At 37.5% G+C, this 15,323-nt stretch overlaps 1 protein-coding gene across 2 annotated transcripts in view; it reads right to left on the reverse strand.

Annotated features, from left to right (window-relative positions):
* The window catches only part of SH3RF3 (SH3 domain containing ring finger 3), a 566,022-nt gene that overhangs the window by 119,795 nt on the left and 430,904 nt on the right, over positions 1 to 15,323 (reverse strand). For both annotated transcript variants that reach the window (XM_031958770.1, XM_031958769.1), the window contains one exon: positions 10,866 to 10,966. In XM_031958770.1, coding sequence (XP_031814630.1) covers positions 10,866 to 10,966 — 101 coding nt within the window. The remainder of the gene's footprint in view (positions 1 to 10,865; positions 10,967 to 15,323) is intronic.

The following is a 15,323-nucleotide window of genomic DNA, read 5'->3' on the forward strand; positions in this document are numbered from 1 at the left end:
AACAGATTTATTATATAGTCAGGTGAGCAGAGAATTTATTGAGCAATCAAGTCAAAATGTTTTGATTGATTCATCTATATTAGGGGTTCTTAATTTTTTTTATGTCATAAACTCTTCTGGTTTGTTAAGTCTATGGACCCTTTATCAGAATAATGTTTGTAAAGGAATACAATAGAATTATATAGGAAACCCTAATGAGAGTTATCAAAATATTTAAAAAAAATCTTTATATATGGATTCCAGATCAAGAACCCCTACTCTAAGGCAATTTGAAAGTCTGTAGTTGCATGATGCAAGATTTTGTCCTAGAAACTATTGATTTTGACATTGAAATCAACCAACTTGAATAAAGACAGAAAGCATATTAGCTCTGCCATTGACTATCTGTGTGACTTGAGCAAGTCATTTATCTTTAGGGTCTTAGTTGAGCTGGAAGGTCCCTTCTAACAAGTGGAATGCTGGTAACTATTCGACAACAGACTTTCTGAAAACACTTATCCACTTTTAATTTTAATCTGCATTTATGAAGATTTTCCCCATCACTTTCTTAAGTATAGATAATAATAAACATCAAGTCCTGATTTTAATCTCTGCCATTTTCAAAGAGTAAATGGTCACACTGAAAACTTAATTATCAGCTCTCACAAGCTGGTCTCAGCTGGCTTCAGTATACCCTTGCTTTTAACTCCAACAGTCTGGATATTTTTGAATATTTGCTCTGTCACTTACCAGCTACATCCCTACTATATCCAAATCACTGAAACTTCTCTGTTTCTTTATCAATAAAATTGGGATACTATCATTATTATTACTACTACTACTATTATTCTGCTGCTTGCTTTTTCATTCTAAATATTAAATCATAATTATAACTATGTTAATTATTTTTCAACATGAATATAGTGTTGATTGCCTTTATCTTGCTCTGAAATCTCCTCAATTATCCTTTATCTCATATCCCCACAAACTCTAGACCAGTATTTATTGGTGGAGTGAATATACTTTAAGTCCAATGGTGTTTTGCCACCATATTAGTTTGTGAAATGCTTCATTAAATTTAATGGAACACACACTACAAACACTTCCCTGTTAATACTAAAAATAGTGAAAGGTATAATGGCAAAGCGGAAAGGATACTAAACTTTTACGTATAAATTCCGCCTTTGTAACTCGCTATTGATGTGGCTTTGAGCAAGTTATACTCCAAGCAGGTCATACTAGATGACCTCTACCCCTTAGTCTTAAATTTATCATCCTGCATCACCCCTGATAATTCTAATCGATTTCAAGAACTGTGGTCATTGACCATATGGATCCTACTTCTTTCAGATCCTACTTGAAGCTTTGGTCCTTATAGGACTATGATAGTCCTCCTATCACTGACTGAAGCTCCATCCCAGAGAAATAGGATCTAGCACAGCCCAAGTGAGAGATGGGACTTCATGAAACAGAAGACAAAGCAAAGAAGCTTCCCTGGACACAAGTGAGAAAATGGCCCGATGTTCTCAGTAGGAGCGCCATTTATGGTGGTCCTGAGAAGGGTTCGCTGGAGGACACTCATTGTATCCTTCATCAGTAGGGATGACTGGAAAGATGAGTGGGGGGCACCCATTGTTTAACATGGAAACTAAAACACTTGGAATTTTTTCTTTATTTTGCATTTGCTTAGTGACTCTCCAGTGAGTAATTCATCCCCTAGTTTAAATATTTCAAGTTCAGCGTCTAGGTGTACGTTGCTGGGGGAACTAGAATGTCAATAAGTGTGACTTCACCTTGAAAAATCTCTCCCCTTCATGATTTCTTTTCTTTGAGCTTCTCAGAGGAGAAACAAAAAGCAGATGTATTTGCTGGATCATTTCTTTTCCTTGCATGACACTGTTCTACGCATAGTATCTGCATATCATGCATGTGACTAATGGTGGAGTAAGACACTGGCCTAGTGTAGATGAATATGTCATTCTGGGTCTGTTTTTCTTTCAAAAATGACTCAGAAAAAAAAGGCACCAGATGGACCACACTTGAAGAATGATTTATATCACAAGGAATGGATTGGCCTTCCTCTTAACTGAATGCCCCCAAGCATTTTCTTTCTCCCTGGGGCCCACTCAATTCGACCCCAGCATATTCTGGAGTCCCAAATAAGTGTCACTAACAGGGGCACTTTTAATCTCAGGGCTTCTCCAACCTTTCAGTTTGGTTTATACTCTGCCAGGAGTGTTAGCTTTTTGGACAAACAATTTCCTGGCAAAATTGGATAGATTTCCATGGTGCTAAGAAATGAAAGCTCGTAGGGCCAGGGGCTGGCTGTACTGGGGAGTTGGATCTTTGCAAGCTCAACTCTGGGTCTTGTAGGGTAGAGCAGGATGTTAATTGTACTGGCAAAAAAAAACCCTCATGAAAGGAAGGGATATTTGCAGATAGCAGATGCCTTTGCAGTGCAAAGCCTTTTTCCCTTTTTGCTATCGCACTGCTTATACCTGACAGATCTCAGGATTGTTGTTCAGTCATTTTTTTCAGTTATGTCTGACTCTTTGTGATTCCATTGACATTTATCCATGGGGTTTTCTTGGCAAAGATGCTGGATTGGTTTGCCATTTCCTTTTCCAGTAGCAAACAGAGTTTAAGGGACTAGGCAAAGTCCCAGAGATAAGGCTGTATTTGCACTTGGGTCTTCCTAATTCCAAGGCCAGTGCCCTATAAACTGTGTCACCTAGCTGCCATTTCAGTCATGTCCAACTCTTCATGATCTCATTTGGGGTTTTCTTGGCAGAGATACTGAAGTGCACTGCCATTTCCTTCCTTGGCTCATTTTACAGATGAAGAAACTGAGGCAAGCAGGGTTAAGTGACTTGACCAGGCTAACACAGCTAACAAGGACCTAAAGTTGGATTTGAACTCTGGTCCTCCTGACTCCAGGACTCTCTATCCACTATACTATCTAGCTGCCTTGATCTCAGGATAGGAAGAACTAAATATATAAAACATATAAGGGATCAACCCCCTGTCCTTTCCTTCTCCCCCAAATCCCCCCCAAATATATATTAACTTCTGCATGAAACAGTAGCAAAAACTCTAAGGTGTTCTTGTTCGTGCACTCCCTCTCTCTGTCTCTGTCTCCGTTTCTCTTTCTCTCTCTTTCCCTCCTCTCCTCTCTCTTTCCCTTCTTCCCTCCCTCCCCCCCCCTCCTTCCGTCTCTCTCTCTCTCTCTCTCTCTCTCTCTCTCTCTCTCTCTCTCTCTCTCTCTCCCTTTTAGACATTAAATACCTTTAACATTTCTTCTCTCTTCCAACTTCTGGGATCCCTTACTCAATTATTCTGAGCAGATTGAGAGGAGTTTATTCCTGACTTCTTCTGCTGATCCCCTAAGCATCCCTGGTACTTCCCTCAGGTCTCCATAACATTTCTTTTAAAATGTTGGTATTTGGTTCAGTAAGCATGCTTGCCTATTTATTTTAGTGCCCTCATGAGAATACGCCCTATACCTTCTGCACTTAGAGTTGGCTGACATTTTTTTAGTACAATAGTCACTTGTCCATGCTATTTGCTACCAACTAGAACAAAATCTTCACTACTTGCAAATTGTCCATCTTATTTTTCTTTTTTATCTGGAGTTTTTTCCTAATTTTAAATTTTATTTATTTTTAAAGAATATTTTTTTATTTTTATTTTTAAAAAAACTAGTTCAACTTTTTAAGAGTTTTCATTAATTTCATACCATTTCTCCTCTAGGAGATAATTATATTCTCTTCTGCTTCTTTAAGTAACAATCTTTCTCATTCTCCATAGACACTCCTTCAAAGGATTCTTCCTCTCTCTTTAGGAGAGCCAGGGTCAGGCTGGCTCTGAGGCCATCTGGGCACATTGTGCTAAGTTGCTTAGGAGGGTAACCTACTTTTTTTTCTTAAGTGTGGAAGGGAACAGAAGGGATTTGCTTGAAATTAAATTGCTTGAAATTCCATGAACTCTTAAAGTACTTTTTAAAAAAGAAATCATTATAGCATTATGTATTTAGAGCTGGAGGGGATCTTAGAAGCTATCGGCTACTTACTTTTTCAGCTAAGAAAACTGAAGTTCACAGCTTCACTTAAGTAATGGGCTCAAGGTCACAGAGGAAATGGCAGAACTGAGGTTTGAACTCAGAGATTTTCACTTCAAATTCAGTGTGTCCTGATTGTTCGTGTGTTCTCATTCATTCTCTCTCTCTCTCTCTCTCTCTCTCTCTCTCTCTCTCTCTCTCTCTTTCTGTTTGTCTACCTCTATCTTTGTCTCCTTTCCACTTTTTCTCTGTTTCTATTTCTGTCTTTCTCCTTCTCTGTCTTTTTCTACCTCTCTCTCTCTCTGTGTCTGTCTCTCTCTCTCCATTGTCTCCCTCCATCTCTCTCTTTCTATTTATCTACCTCTATCTTTGTCTCCTTTCCACTTTCTCTCTCTGTCTCTATTTCTCTCTTTCTCCTTCTCTGTCTCTCTCTACCTCTTTCTCTCTGTCTCTGTGTCTCTGTGTGTGTGTCTCTCTCTCTTTTTTCTCTCTCTCTCTCTCTACCTCTATCTTTGTCTGCCTCCTTTCCACTTTCTCTCTCTGTCTCTTTCTCTCTTTCTCCTTCTCTCTCTCTCTCTCTCTCTCTCTCTCTCTCTCTCTCTCTCTCTTTCTGTTTGTCTACCTCTATCTTTGTCTCCTTTCCACTTTTTCTCTGTTTCTATTTCTGTCTTTCTCCTTCTCTGTCTTTTTCTACCTCTCTCTCTCTCTGTGTCTGTCTCTCTCTCTCCATTGTCTCCCTCCATCTCTCTCTTTCTATTTTTCTACCTCTATCTTTGTCTCCTTTCCACTTTCTCTCTCTGTCTCTATTTTTCTTTCTCCTTCTCTGTCTCTCTCTACCTCTTTCTCTCTGTCTCTCTGTGTGTGTCTCTCTCTCCATCGTCTCTCTCCATCTCTATCTCTGTCTGTCTTTCTTTCTATTTGTCTACCTCTGTCTTTGTCTGTCTCCTTTCCACTTTCTCTCTCTGTCTCTATTTCTCTCTTTCTCCTCTGTCTCTCTCTACCTCTTTCTCTCTCTGTCTTTCTCTGTGTGTGTCTCTCTCCATTGTCTCCCTCCATCTTTGTCTCTCTCTATTTCTGTCTGTCTCCTCTCTCTATCTCCCTTCTCCTCCTCTTCCTCTCTCTCTGTCTCCTTTCTTCTTTCTTTCTGAATCTGTCTCTTTCACTCCCTCCCTCCCTTCTTCCTTTTCTGTTTCCTTTCCACCTTCTCTCTCCCTCTCCCACAGATGACCTCAGATTTGCTGAGATTACCTAATTACTCTCCCTATCCCCACTCCATTTTACAATGAGGTAACTAAGACTTACAGAGGTTAAAGCGTTTGCCCAAAATCACATAGGTAATAAATGTAAGAGGTGAGATTTGAAACCAGATCATCTAATTTCAGAGGCAGTACTCTTCCTATTGCATCACATTGGTTTCTTTAGAACACAGGACATCTCTGGTAGACTCAGCTCCCCTTTCTCATTACACACCACAAGGAAGTTTATTAGCTACAGACTCAAATCAGTAAGTTATGACCATGTTTCTCCTTTTAATTCTATTCTTCCAGGAAGATATATTGTTTAGTACCATAGCCCTCATGGATTGAAGTACTAGTACATCACATAGTTATTGTTCATATATTATGGTTATTATTAATGTACCAGAGTCCTAAAGTCTCAAGTCCCAAAGTCCACTGAGACGAGATTTTCTCTTTATTGGTGGGGAGCAATCCCTTGTGCATATGGAAGGGATGGAGTTGATTTCTACAGATAAAAAATAAAACTTATAGTGGGCTTTAGGTCTTAGGTTACATTAACTTTAATCTTTAGCATTTAATTTGTTCACTTCGAATATTCTGTGGTAATAATTTGATATGTCTAATTTAATTCAAAAACTAAGAATCTGCTAAAAGGACATGTAGACTTCTTTGAAGACTCTCTGAGCAAAATCTAAGTAACTTCCCTAGGTAATAGGAGAATAATAAGATCCATTCAATTAATGATCCAGTAGTCCACACAGACACATATTATCTATGTGCTCCTCTTGGGTAAGACACGTAATCTCAATCGTCTCAGGCAACTTTCTCAAATTGTCATTTGCAGGGCATGTATTGCTTTGTACTGGTAAAGGGAGTTTTCTAATTTGGGGACTTGGGATTCACTCATAATGAAATCATAGACTTGGTCAACTGTATTTAATCAGATTGGTTAATAGAAATGACAGTCACTTGAAGTCTAGAGATCAGAGTTTCAACTCTGTAACTGTACTACTTTGGGCAAGTCACCTAAATTCTCATGTGTAAATATTACTTTTTCTACATGAACCACACATTCTTTATGGAGGATCACATGAAATAATGTCTGTACAAGCACCTTATTAATGACCAAGAACCATACCGGCATAACATGGGAATAGAGAGGTTAGGGCTATGCAAATATTGACCTTGATGTTGAATAATAATAAATGATAGCTCATGTAATGCTTCTAAAGCTTACAAAAGAGTTCTTCCCTGCCACCTAATGAGGGAGCTATCATAAGTATTATTATTTTTATTTTACAGGTGTAGATATTAAGACATGAGAAGGTTAAGGACTTTGCCCCTGATCATAAGAATGAGAAGCCAGGATACAAAATCAGAATCTATGACTCATCCAGTATTTTTCTCACTTGAGATGTGAAATATAATCTAAAAGGCCATTTTGGGTGATCTGTCTATTGGGGATTGATATCTAGACACAATTTTTTACTAGTATGCTTTTTTATTTGTTACTAAAAGGATGTATTCTTATTCTTTATTAGACATTATTTTAAGGAGAACCATAAGACACAAAGCACTTGTGTACATCTCATAGAGTGGGAACAGGGATAACGGCTATGGAGGGAATCTAAGGACTGCAGAGAACCAGCTGATTTTTACTTAAAAAGTTGTTATTTTATCTTCCAGGAATGAAATACAAATGTGATTTCAAAGGTCATGTTTTAGAAGAGGATCATCTCAATGATGGACAGAATCAGCTATACCCAGAGAAGGAATGCTGGGAAATTGAATGTGGACTACTTGCATTTTTGTTTTTCTTCCCAGGTTATTTTTACCTTCTGAATCCAATTTTTCTTATATAACAAGAGAACTGTATGGATTTGTACACATATATTGTATTTAAGATATATTTTAACATGTTTAACATGTATGAGACTGCCTGCCATCTAGGGAGAGAGGGAAGGGAAAAGGTGGAACAGAAGTGAGTACAAGGGACAATGTTGAAAAATTACCCATGTATATGTTCTGTCAATTAAAAGCTATAATAAAAAAGTAAAAGAAAAGAAAAACAGAAATAAAAAAAGAAGAGGATCATCAATATTGCAATTCACAGTTCACCTAGCACCCATTGTATGGTGGTTGGATATAAACAGTTATAGGATACATACATCCAGCATTAAGAGAACAACTCAAAATATAGGGCTGGATAGAATGTAAGGCTTGTTCCCTTTTAACTCTTTAGGTAGATACTTAACTGCTTGGGGAAAAACTTTCCACTGGAGTCTATATTTTGTTTTCGGGGACAGAATTTGACCCTTTTACCACTATAGAAATTTACAATGAAATTCAGCCAGACTTTTTATGGCAAAAAGCAGAAAAATCTTACTGAGCTCTATGATGCCATGGGTCCAAAGCCCAATAACACAGGTATAGAGCATTGAACATTTAAACCTGTGTTGCAAATAAAATTTTGCTGTTGTATCCTCATTGCCCAGTATTTTTCCTGGCACATAAGGGGCAATAATTAAAAACTCAGGGGATAAACAATAGATTCCACAGTAGCTTCCTTTTCATGTGACTTTGGACTTCAGATGGCTTAAGAGACCTACTTTTGTCTGCAGTAATATAGGACAGGGACATAGAGGCTGGAAGGAGATGAGAAGGGGGTGGTTTTGCTTAGACCTGGGAACTGGAAAGACTTTCTAGGAGGCAGAAATATAGATATACCCAGGAGATTTTGACTGAGTTAGCATGCATAGAAATGACTGCTTAAAGTCTTGGGCTTTTGATGCTTACACTGTGACACGTAGGTCAGGGAGGAAGCCCTTCACACCCTTCCCTGGCCCAGATCTGGATTAATTCTGGATTGGAGAAAAGAGTGTCAAATTTTAGAACACTCTTAGTCACTATTATCCTTGCCCATGTGTGGGGAAAGGCTTAAAAGGAATCATGACTTGCTGTGGATGCTCATCAGCTTGAAAGATATGGGGAATAGAACCAACTACCTTCCTGAAGGCAAAACACATCTCCTATTACTCTCTATCCTGATCCTATGACATGTATACTGTGAACCCACAATTAAGGTCAATTGAATCAAACTGTACTGAACAATTGTTGATGGTTGGCTTGGAAGATCAGAATTAAATGTGACTGCTCTTTGATCAACCCTAAGCTTGAATATCATTCTCAGTTGTCAACCAAACTTTGGAATTTTTTCTACATATCTCTTATGTTATTACTATCCTCGGGGAACCTCAGTGAATAATCTTTTTAAAATTTTTTAAAGTTTTATTGGTTGTGATATCAGAGCATTGAAATAGAGGATTCATCAATTTAAGCCAAATATTTTAACCACATAAGTCTTAAAGGGATGTGGTTATATACACATGGATGAAATTAGTCAAACCATTTCTAGAAAACCCTTAAAATTAGTGAACTTTTAAAAAATGCAGAGATAACCTAGATTTTTGTTGTTGTTTTTGTTTATATAAGCTTTTTGTTTTTATAATAACACAAGCCTTCATATCTCTCTAATGAGAACCTCATTTAGTGTCTCCTCCAGATCTATTTTGCTTTCTGCTGTTGCCAGCCATGTTTAGCAAATGTGTTGTTTTAAACATTCATTCAAAAACCCAGTTATTTTATTTCTAAAAGAGAAAGGCAATAACATAATCTAAGGTGTGAGAGCATTCCCTTTTAAGGAATGTGCTTTTTAACGATAGGTACCTTTAAAAGAGCTGTAATTTAGAACAGATTTTCTAAGTGAGACAGACACCTCTGCTACCTTCACTTCCTGGCAATGATTCATCTGGTTATAAATATCCTCAAGTATCCTAGAAATCTTGGAAATGAAAGAAACCTTGGAGAGTCATCTAAACCCAATTTCCTTGTTTTCCCATTTTTTAAAATTTTATTCTATGCATTTATTTTGCAAGGCAATTGTGGTTAAGTGACTTGTCTAGGATCACATAGCTAGTGTCAAGTGTAGCTGGATTTGAACTCAGGGCCTCCTGATTAGAGGACTATGTGCTCCATTCACAGTACACCATTTAACTGCTCCATATTTTCCCATTTTATCAATGAAGAAATTGAAGATCAGAGAAATTTAGTAACTTTCATAGCTAGTTAATGGCAGGGCAGAGACAGGTAGTCACAAGTCCTGAATTCAAATCATGTCACTCTCTGTGATGATCATCATCAAGTCACAATCTTTCTGATCCTCAGTTTCTTCATTTATAAAATGAGAGAGTCCCCTTTCAGCTCTAAATCTAGATTTTCACCAGCTCTCCCTCATGCCTGGAAAGTTTTTTCTCTTTATCTTCACATTAGGGCAATACTGACTTCTTTCAACTTCCTTAGAATCCCAGTTTCTACCAGAAGGTAAACTTTTCTTGATTTCTCTTAATTCTAGTCCAATTTTTCGTATACATATAGTTAGTTTGTTCGTAGATGTTTTCATGTTATCTTCCTCATTAGATTGTGAGTTCCTTGAGAGCAGAAACTATCTTTAGACTTTTTTTTATCCTATGGCTTAGCACAGTGCCTTGCACAGAGTAGACACTTAATAAATGTTTACAGACTGATAGATTTATGGTCCTATGAATCCAGGTCTCCAAATTCCCAAGCCAAAGGTGCTTTTCACTATCACATCCTGCTTCATGCTTAAATTATTGAAATAGATGTGATCAGATGAAATAATACATATGTAAAGTTCTGTATAAACCTTAAAATACAAAATATAAAACTCCAAAGTATCAAATATAAAAGTTAGTTATCATCTCATTAATTGTATGTACCCTCTAAGAAACTAGAAATTGATTATATGCCCATCAGTTGGGGAATGGTTAAATAAGTTATGGTATAGGAAGGTAATGGAATATTATTGTTCTATAAGAAAAGATAAGCAGGCTGATTTCAGAAAAGCCTGGAGAGACTTACATGAAGTGATGCTGGGGAAAATGAGTAGAAGCAGGAGAATATTGTACCCAGTAACAACAAGATTGTCATGATCAACTATGATGGACTTGGCTTTTCTCAATAATAAGGTGGACTTGAGATGGAAAATGTCAGTCACGTGCAGAGAGAAACATGGAGACTGACTGGATCAAAGTATGGTATTTTCACCTTTTTTAATTTTTGTGGTTTTTTTCCCTTTTGGTCTGATTTTTCTTGCACAGCATGATAAATATGGAAGTATGCTAAAAAGGACTGTATATATTTAACTAATATATCAACAGATTGTTGATATTGGGGAGAGGGAAGGTGAGGAAGGGAGAAAAATTAAAAAAACAAAGTCTTACAAAAATGAATGTTGAAAATATCTTTAAATGTATTTGGAGAAATAAAATACTAGTGGAAAAAATTCTATGTGCCTTCAAATTATTCTTAACCCTTCTGTGACTTCCCATCCTGTGTGGTTTTTGACCTGTGTTCCTCTAGTTCATGTTTTCTCTCTATCTAACCTGGTTTTCTTATTGGGTACAGAGAACGATATTTCAAGGCACAATAATAAGTAAGAATCACAAAAACACTTCATAAACAAGCACAGGGTTAGGGAATGGGGTGAGAATTCACACAAAATGGCAGCTTACATATTGAGGGGCAGCTGGACCTTTGGGGATGTTCCCTGTTCTCCAGCAACTGCACTTGTCCGGGGTCCAGCCACAGTAGCACATCCAGCTGAAGAAGAGTCCTAGAGTTAGAAAAAAAAAAGGAGAGAAAAACAGTAAAAAATTTTGAGTTTCAGTTTGTGAGATTTCCTAAAGGAGAATAATCAAAAGCCAGGCAGCCCATCAGAAGAGCCTCCTCTCTGCTGCCCTAGCTTGGCTATCCTCTGTAGCCATAAACCATTTTAGCCCTGAGAATCTCAAGAATACATTCCTGGAACAAGGGACACCAGCAAATTAACCATGTTACTCTACCCCTGTCAAAATCACTCAGCTGAGACTTGCATACTAGTCTCCAAACAACTTTGAAGAGAGAACCTACCTGACTAGCATAGAAATACATCCCTCCATTAGCATCCTTTGGGTGACATCCAATTTGATCAACACAATGCTATTTTCAAACAGGATAGCCACTTCTTTGTTTGGAGGCCTGTTTTTCTCAAACCTGAGTTAAATTTCTGGGTTTATTTTTGTTTTTGTAAAAGTAAAGGGGGGAACCCCAGCAAAACTAAACTAAAACTTTTCATTTAACCAGACTTTGAACTCTTTAAACATTACATTATAGGGGACTTGAGAGGAATCTCTTTAAAGAAAATGATACTCCTGGCCCTGTATAACAGCAAGATACTGAAAAATGAACAAGTTTTATATAGCATCTCTTTCTCTCCCACACATAAATATATAAATATATACATGTTTTACATACACATGCACATACATTTACATACATTACCTACATGTGCAAAATCTGTGTGTGTATATATATATATATATATATATATATATATATATACACAAGAACAGTTCCTTAGATTGTAAGCTCTTTAAGGAAAGGAACTGTCTTTTGCCTCTTTTTATATCCCCAGCATTTAGCACAGTACGTGGCATGTAGTAGGTAATTAATAAATGTTTACATATATGTATATGTATTTGTGTATATGTTACATATGCATAAATCTATATCTACCTTAAAACATTCAACAAACTTTAAGAGCTTGTATATAGAGAGGAATGAATCCACTGCTGAAAGTCATGATTTTTAAAAAATCAAATATACAACACTATTGAGAGGCTAGATATCTGGCTTTAGAATTAAGAAAACCCAAGATTCAAGCTCTGCTTCTGATGATTCTTGACTGAATAACTCTGGGGACATCTCTAGAGAGAGAGAGAAAGATGAAGGGAGGTAAGGAAGAGAAAGCAGACAGACAGAAAGACAGAGTAATATAGAAATAGAGATAGAGAAAAAGAGACAGAGACAAAGATACAGACAGACCACAAATACAAAGAGACAGACAGAGAGACAAAGACACAGAGAGAGAGAGAGACAAAAAGAAAAAAGGAGAAGGAGAGGGGGGAGAAAAAGGGATGTTTGAAGGAAGCTAGAGGTGGAGATCTGAAAAAAGCGAATTCCAAGCTAGAGTTCAGTTCCAGGCATGAAGGAAAGTCAGGGACAATACCTGGAGACAGGAACAGCCAGAAAGCTACCGCCACTGGGTCACAGAGTACATAGTAGGGATAAAGTCTAAGAAACTGTAAAGATGGGAAGGATGCACATTATAGAGGGCTCTAAAAGTCAGAGGATTTTATATTTGACACTGGAGAAAATAAAGTTGACTGAGCAGGAGGTGACATGGTCAGTCTAGTGTTTTAGCAAGATCACTTTGACAACTGAGTGTAAGATAGACTGGAATGGGGAAAAAACTTGAGGCAGAAATACCAACCAGTAGAGTTGTTCCAATAGGCCATGTGGGACAGCTACCTTTAACAGTAATAGGGAAGTTTGGAGGGGGGAGAATTTGGGGAGAAAAATAACGAATTCAGTTTTGGACATGATGAATTTAAGACATCTGTAAGAATCTAGTCTGAAATGTCCAATGAACAGTTGCAAGATAGGAGGTTGAGAAAAAAGATCAGACAAACAATTCTGAATATCATATGCATTGAGATGTAATTGAAGCCACAGGAGTTGATAAAATTAAATAAAATAATACATAAGTAGAAAAAAGGATTCAAGAAAGAATGTTGGGAGATAACCATGGTTAACAGGAATGACCCAGATGAAGATCCAGCAAAGATCTACTGAGTAGGAGAGATCAGATAAGTAAAAGGCAAATTAGGGCTAAATCTAGTGTACCCAGGTCAATTTTCACTGCCCCTTTCTACTCTACCAAATTGCCAAATTTGAGACAACTAGGTGATTAAAAGCTTACTGTGGTATCTGAGCTGAAGGTATAGAATGGGCAGATTTTCAGATGGAAACATTTCCTCAAAAGATTTCTTTTCATCTGGATCACTTCCTTTGCCACTTCCTGGGTGATTTCTTACCCAAATTCTGGCCAGTACTGACCCTGAATAGTTTATGAGCTCTAACAAGGTAGAGCTGCAGGCAACCTATTGATTCTATACTATATAGTCAACATCTCTTGATGACTGGGGACTAATAAAGGTGCTCAAAATATCTCATGCTGTACACCACAGAACATCTGTAATCTATAAGAATCAAGAAACTATACATTTTTAAAAGCACAGTGTCTGGTAGGATAAAAAATACTACAGCAATAGTAAAACTCTGCTTCATTCATGTCTCCAAGGTAACTCCAAGTCTCAAAGGACTTAACATTTCAAACACTGACACTTATGAGAGAAACCTTAGATTTTCAAAGACTGCCAAGATCCAGTTTTCAAGTGCAATAGCCCCCCTTTTAGGTCTTGCCCTTTTAGCACAAATACACAGGAGCCCTATTTCCACACTTCAGAAAAGATGAAGAGGACCATATGAGAGCTGAGGCTGAAGGGAAGGACCCCATCCTTTTTTCCAAGCACACAGATCCTAGGATGTTTTTTCTTTTTTCAGTTCAGTTACATGAAGATGGTCAGCAGTCATTGTGCTAAAGGGACTTGTACTTGCTCTCAATTAAGGCCAAAGATTGTGAAATATCTCCTGAAAATATGGACAGAATGACAGATTTGGAATCAGAAAGACCTGCGCTCAAGATACTGCTGTAGTTATAGACTGCAGGTGGACAAATAACTTAAGACTCTCTAAGCTATAGGTTTCTCATTCATTCATTCATGTGTTATTACATTCATTCATCCATTCATTGAGGGATTCAATTAGATAGTCTGAGGTCCTTTGAGACCTAAATCTAAGGGAACAATCTCTCATCAGATGCATCCATCACAGCTGGTCACAGGGGACTGGATCTGGGATTTCATTCTCATAAAGAACTCTTAGATGGGAACTACATTTTCTTGGTTGGCTAATGTAGGCTGTCATCTTCTCTGAAACAGACAGTCTTAAAAGGTTGCCTAGAACAGTGAGAGGTGTTTATATAAAGAACTATAAGAAAGAGGGACAGGGTTGAAGAGAGACATCCAGAGAATAAGGATGGTAATTTAGACTTGACAAGATGGTTCTCAGATGGAAAGGTCATAGGATAAAGCCGTGGAACACACTTGGTAGCCAGGATGAGAAAATGGGATAAACTGAGCAAATATAATTGTCACTGTCACTGGCAGAAGGTTGGACCAAGATATAAGGCAGGGGTCCTCAAACTTTTTAAATAGGGGTCCAGTTCATTGTCCTGAGCTCAGACTGTTGGAGGGCTGGACTATAGTAAAAACAAAACCTTTGCTTTGTGGGCCTTTAAATAAAGAAACTTCATAGCCCTGGGTGAGGGGGATAATCGTTCTCAGCTGCCACATCTGGTCTGCGGGCCATAGTTTGAGGACCCCTGATATAAGGGATAGGATAGGAGTGGAAAAGAAAGGAGAGGAGAGGAAAGGAAGGAAAGAGAAAGAAGGGAAAGGGAAAGAAGGGTAGAGAAGGGAAAGAAGAATGTATTTATAAGATACTATATGCTAGATTTTATGATATACATATGTATACATATATGTACACACACATATACATGTGTGTATATATACATATATATTTGCTTCTCACATCCAAACCTAACTTCTATCTGCTTCAGTTTACTCAACTATAGAATGGGCATAATAATAGCACCTACCTCTCAGAATTGCTGGATCAAATGAAATAATATTTGTATTTCTAATAGTCAAATTTGTGTTTCTAATAAATAAATTAATATTTAAACATTTAATTAATAGTCAAATAAATCAATAGTGAAATAAAAAGATTACAGTTTTCCCTTCCACACTGCAAATTTCCCCATCTCAGTTTTGATGTATTGTGGGATCAGCTTAAAAAATTAAATGGGAGTAGGGAAGCTAGATGATGCTGTGGATTGAGTATTGGCCTTGGAATCAGGAGAACCTGAGTTCAAATCCAGTCTCAGACTCTTAACACTTACTAGCTATATGATCTTGGCAAGTCACTTAACCCCAATTGCCTCTCAAAAAAATGAAATGGGTATT

The sequence above is a fragment of the Sarcophilus harrisii genome, chromosome 3 (genome assembly GCF_902635505.1).
Source record: "Sarcophilus harrisii chromosome 3, mSarHar1.11, whole genome shotgun sequence".
Classification (NCBI taxonomy): Eukaryota; Metazoa; Chordata; class Mammalia; order Dasyuromorphia; family Dasyuridae; genus Sarcophilus; species Sarcophilus harrisii.